The sequence below is a fragment of the Natrix helvetica genome, assembly GCF_964273705.1.
Source record: "Natrix helvetica genome assembly, chromosome: 2".
NCBI classification, from domain to species: domain Eukaryota; kingdom Metazoa; phylum Chordata; class Lepidosauria; order Squamata; family Natricidae; genus Natrix; species Natrix helvetica.
In genome coordinates this window covers 205,284,646-205,289,951 of record NC_138552.1, presented here as the reverse complement: position 1 = coordinate 205,289,951, position 5,306 = coordinate 205,284,646, and the positions used below count along the sequence as shown (strand labels likewise).

The 5,306-nt window shown below is 42.0% G+C and overlaps 1 protein-coding gene across 1 annotated transcript; it reads right to left on the bottom strand.

Moving 5' to 3' along the window:
- Positions 1 to 266: 266 nt before the first annotated feature.
- SAMD5 (sterile alpha motif domain containing 5) lies at positions 267 to 5,103 on the bottom strand (the record flags this gene model as incomplete). The annotated part of the gene is made up of 2 exons (XM_081940440.1): positions 4,298 to 5,103; positions 267 to 347 (listed from the first exon to the last, which is right to left on the bottom strand). Exons 1-2 carry the CDS (start codon positions 4,781 to 4,783, stop codon positions 267 to 269), a joined length of 567 nt encoding a protein of 188 aa, XP_081796566.1. The 5' UTR covers positions 4,784 to 5,103.
- Between the last annotated feature and the right edge of the window lie 203 nt (positions 5,104 to 5,306).

The window sequence follows — 5,306 nt, the reverse complement described above, 5'->3', positions numbered from 1 at the left end:
CTGGAATCCTCGGCACTCAGCAAGGCTTCAGTTTTGCAGGACCCGGATCAGGAGGAGGAGGAGCTTTTGGAGGACAAGGACCTTCCCCCGGATGCCCCTGCCTTCTCTGGTTTCTTTAAGCAATCACTACCTTTAGCATCATATATTGACAGATCCAGGATGGAAGTAAACCACAGCAAAGCAGATATATGGATGCACCTTAAATGTCACATTTCCCATGTCCTTTTCTGGTATGAATTATCGACTCAGAGTAACCAATTTGGCAGTCATTCTAAGAGTTCAAATATGATGGAGAAAGGATAATAATCTCCAGTAGTTACAGAGGTCAGGATCTTGTAAGACCTTTTCTTAACAAGAACAAATAGGGGAACACATAGAGCAAGAACAAGGACAGATCAAATCCTATTCTAAATTGTTATCAGAACATTATTTTAAATAAGCCAACTCTGCTTGCAATGTACCGAATTTTTCAGAGTATAAGACACACCTTTTTTTCTCAGAAAAGAGGCTGAAAATCTGGGTACGTCTTTTACACCGAATACAGCATTTTTTGCCTTTTGAAGCCCCGCCCCTTCACCAAAATGGCTGTGCATACCCTTATGGAGGCTTTCAGAGAGCTCCTGGGGGCTGGGGAGGGCAGGAATGAGCAAATACTGGGCTGCTTTTGCCCCCACAGCCCCCAGCAGCACTCTATAAGCCTCCATAAGGATATGCATGCAATTTTGTTTGACAAAAAACGAGCCCTTTCCACAAAAAACGCTCCTTTTGCTCATTTTTGCCTGCCCCCGGGAGTACTCTGCAAGCCCCCCCCCCCAAAGGGTATTCATGCCTTTTTTGAAAAAAAAAATCATGAAAAACAAGCCGTTTTTGTGCAAAAACTTTGTTTTTCCTTTTGGAAAGCTCTTTAACTGATTGATGAGAATTACATTGATCAAGTGCTGTGCCAGCAGAAACAAAGTCTTAGGTGCTGCAGATTGTCAACGATTTCCTTCTCCAGCACATGGATAAATACACCTGGAAACATCTACCTACCTACTCTCTCTCTCTCTCTCCCTCTCTCTCTCTCTCTACACCTATCTACTCTATTCCTCCCCCCTCTATCCATCTATCTACCTACCTACTCTCTCTCTCTCTCTCTCTCCCTACCTATCTACTATATTTCTCTCTCTCTCTCTTTCTCTTTCTCTATCCCTCTACCTACCAATCAACCTACTCTGTGTGTGTCTCTCTCCCTACCTATCTACTGTATTTCTCTCTCTCTCTCTCTCTCTCTCTATTTCTCTCTCTCTATCCCTCTCCCTACCTACCTATACACACTCTCTCTCCCTATCTACCTACTGTATTTCTCTATCTCTCTCTATTTCTCTATCCCTCTGTCTACCTATCTATTTTTTTTAAAAATTGCCTCTTGAAAACCTTAGTGCATCTTATACTCCGAAAAATATGCTAGGCATTTCACTGGAATCAAGAGCACCAGGAATGATTTTGATTACAGTCACAAAATCAGTTGTGTCTCTGTCTAACGCATGCCAAGTTAAAATTCCTTTCCAAACATACTCTATATGTATATTCGACAATCTCATACTGTGTGTGTTTAAGAGGAAGGGGGACGCACACAGGCCCAGGGATTTAAGCCCTCTTTTCTCATGTCTTTTCAAATCAATGGATTCCTAGCCAAGCTCTGAAGATCAATATTAGTTCCACATTGATACAACAGCTATTTCTTATATAAGTCATTTCAGCCTTAGGACATGGAAATCTGACCTGCCTGTGCTGTTATATACCTTGTGGCAGAACTGGGGAGTGGAAATCCCAACTTGTCTTAATGCTGGTTGGAACATCTGGTAGTGATTTGAGATAGTACCACTGTGTGTTGGCATCTGAAACAGAGTGTGCCAAACACTAACTTGATTTACCTTTTCTTTTTTTTACAAAAAGTTTTTTTTTATTTTTCATCATATAAACATTTCAACTTTCCTTAAACAGTGTGTGTCCTCCGGGTACAAATATCTCTGTACAACAGCTTTCAGCATTTACATCATTCACATTAATATTAACTTGACTAATCACTAACTTGATTTTCATTCAGCACTTGGTTAAGCACTGAATGGTTAAGATTTACATGCTTTGTTGACATGCTGATGATTGATTAATGGCCCAGTGTAACCATTACACTCAAATTTGTAATGTTAGTTTTTTCTTCCATCACTTTTAAAAATGTTTTTAATTGATGATTTTATATTCTTACTAATTCTGGGATAGTTTTCATTAAAGAAGTATTAGGAATGTTTGAGTTATTTATAAAATAATAAAGGCAGGATAAAAATTAAATACAAATAGTTGACTTCAAATAGTTGAAGTGATAAATGAATGTTTTTTCAATTATTAGAAATATTAAATACAGAAATGAGAAATACTATGGAACATAATTAAATCACTAAGGACTTTTAGCTATTTTAATTTCAGTAGCCTGAAATGTGTTAGATGTAAGCCAATTATTTTTTTTATATTATTCATCAGAATCAGGATTATAATAACTCCTTGCCAAAGTTGGGACAGAGCATCTAATTTTTAGCTATTCTCCATAGGAAAATATAAGGTATGATCAAGGCTTATGTTTTACGTTTGTGCCTCTCAAAATAATGTCAGACTAAATTATCAATAGAGGAACAGCTTTTCTATTTCTGTTCTAGGTTACAAACAGATCCATAAAAAAGTTCTATGACTAACACCACGGGCAAATTGCTTCAGAAAATGAATCATTTACAGTGGATACGAGAGTTTACACACCATTATTTGCCAATTCATATTAGACATCTGGTACCCCAAATATGGGTTGTTATTACTCTTTGGCTTGTCAGAGAGTTGCTATGATCTGTCTAAAACTAGGAGGAAAGATTTTATTCATTTTTTAATGTAGTAGTATACAATATTCTCAGTTGTAGTCGTACTATATTCCTATAGATTGCATGGCTGAGTTCTGTATATGTGTGTCTGTACATATTTTTTACAATTATTTCTGAATTATTCTGACATACATTTCACAACTAACACAGCTCTTCCTTAACACCATTTCATTTCATATCAGTTTATAGCACAGCATACCACTTTTGACAGTGACATTATGTTTCTTCCTTCAGATTTTCACTTGCATTCATTCATTTATTTGCATTTAGAACTGTTTTTTTCCTGTATGCTAGCTAGTCATATCCATTATCCATGACATCTGTGAAATATATGTTTTGTGAGCGCAATGCCCATCTGTGAGAAGCTTATAATATTATAGATTTACATTAGATATACAAGATTGTGATAATGATTTTACCTGTCACTCACACAAACCAATTCTGCAGTGAAAATGAATTAACCTGAAGTTCTCATGTAGTGCTATTGAGTTTATTAAACCTTCTGTAATTGTCTGCTCCTTGTACATAAGCATGATTTTAAAAAACGTCTTAAGAAATCAAGGCAATTATTAAATTTGGCAAAGACTTGCAAAATACTTGACCCTTAAAAATCTTCAGAGCTTGACACTGATTGTCAGTAGATACAGTGCCTCTTTTAGATCACTTAACACGGGTGCTTTGTCCATAAAAGAACAAACTTGAGTGATACCTGTGATTTCTTGGCAATCACTTTCATTAGGTGCCAGTTACTTGTGAATAAGCATGTACAGAAACTGGATGCAAGCTCCCAATTCAAAAGTGAAGAAACAAGCATTATTTAACTTTTTTCTAAGTCAATATGTCTTTGTGGATTGTGCCAGTTACTTTCACACACCTAAACAAATAAATAAACATTTCCACCTTATGCTATTGCAATTCAGATAACTCTGTTATGAAACATACTTTCCACCCTCAAGAATCAAATGGAAGTACTAAGATATATTACTGGCTTCATCATATTGCCATCTTCTTCCACAAATATTCCAAGGGAAGTGCAAGGCAATGAAGCCGAACGGAGCCATTATAAGACCTACTATGTAATACCACCTGTATTCATCACGCTTAACTATTTTCACATCAGAAATGGATTGTGCTGAACCTGGAATCCACAATCACCCTTTCAACTCCACACAGGAGAAAACGACTTCTCCTACACCAAAGCAAACCCCACTGCTTACCTACAAACAAACTTAAGAGCAAATCAACTCAACTTGGCGAGAAAAGCGAAAAAAGTTCACTCTTTGCAGCGCGTTCTCCATCGAACCAGAAGAGTTAAGGGACAACAGTAGCAACGACGGCGAGAAAAACCAGCAACGCCAACAGGATTTTTAAGGCACAGCTAGCTACCTTACCTTGCTGGAATAAGGGGGCTTGCTGAGAGTGATGCCATCCCGGATGAGTTTATCCCTAATCATGATTTTCAGTCTGAGTTTGGGGTAAGTGATCAACTCCTTGGAGTTGAGTTCCATTTTTCGCGACGCCCCCCAAGAGTGACCCAGCGGGGGCGTCTGCCGAGGTAGGTCCTTCCACGTCTTGGCTTCGCGCGGCTCCACTAGGCGGCCGGTGTAGATGTCGGGTCCCGGCGAGCCCCGGCGAGGGGGCTGCGGCTCCAAGGTGAAGTAGAGGCCGGCGGTGGTCTCGTCTTCCTCCTTCAGCCTCCGCACCGCTTCGTGGAGACGCCGCCTGTGCTGGGGCAGCGACACCCCAATGGCATCCAGGTCCGGCTCCCCGATTTGCTTGCACACCTCCAGGTCGTCATAGCCATTATCCACAAAAGACTCGGCGTACTGGGTGAGTTTCAGGGTCTTCAACCATTCGTAAACGACGTTGGCGCACATGGTGGAAAGCAGCCCGGGAGGCCGGAGGAGGAGGAGGAGGAAGAGGTGCGAAAGGCAACTTTTGCAAAAACCCCGCAGCCCCGCCGACGGAAAAGGCACAGCCCGGCAGCCAAATCCGGACGCGATATGGGCATCGGCTGAGAGGGACGCCCGAAACGCGCGTTTGGCGAAAACAGCTTCCCCTGCACGAGAATGAAGACGGTTCAGTCCCGGCGCGATGGGAGTCTCGGGCGGCGCTAAGCACACCTTGCGGCGAGTCCCTCTGCTTCCTCAGTCACGGACGTCCCCGGCTCTCAGAAGGGGACTACGGCCTCCGTCCATTCCCCCCACCTCTCCCCGAGCTTCCCGCCCGGTCCCATGGCCAACTGTAAACCGGCGACCGCCTATCTCAGCAACCGTTCGCGGCCCCTTGCTGTCTCTGGAGTCTCCGGCTTGCTAGGCGTTTCTTTCCCAGCCCTCTTCGGCCGCGGTTACCCCCTCAACGCAGCGCGGTGTGCGCTGTGTGCTCCGTATGCTGGCGCGC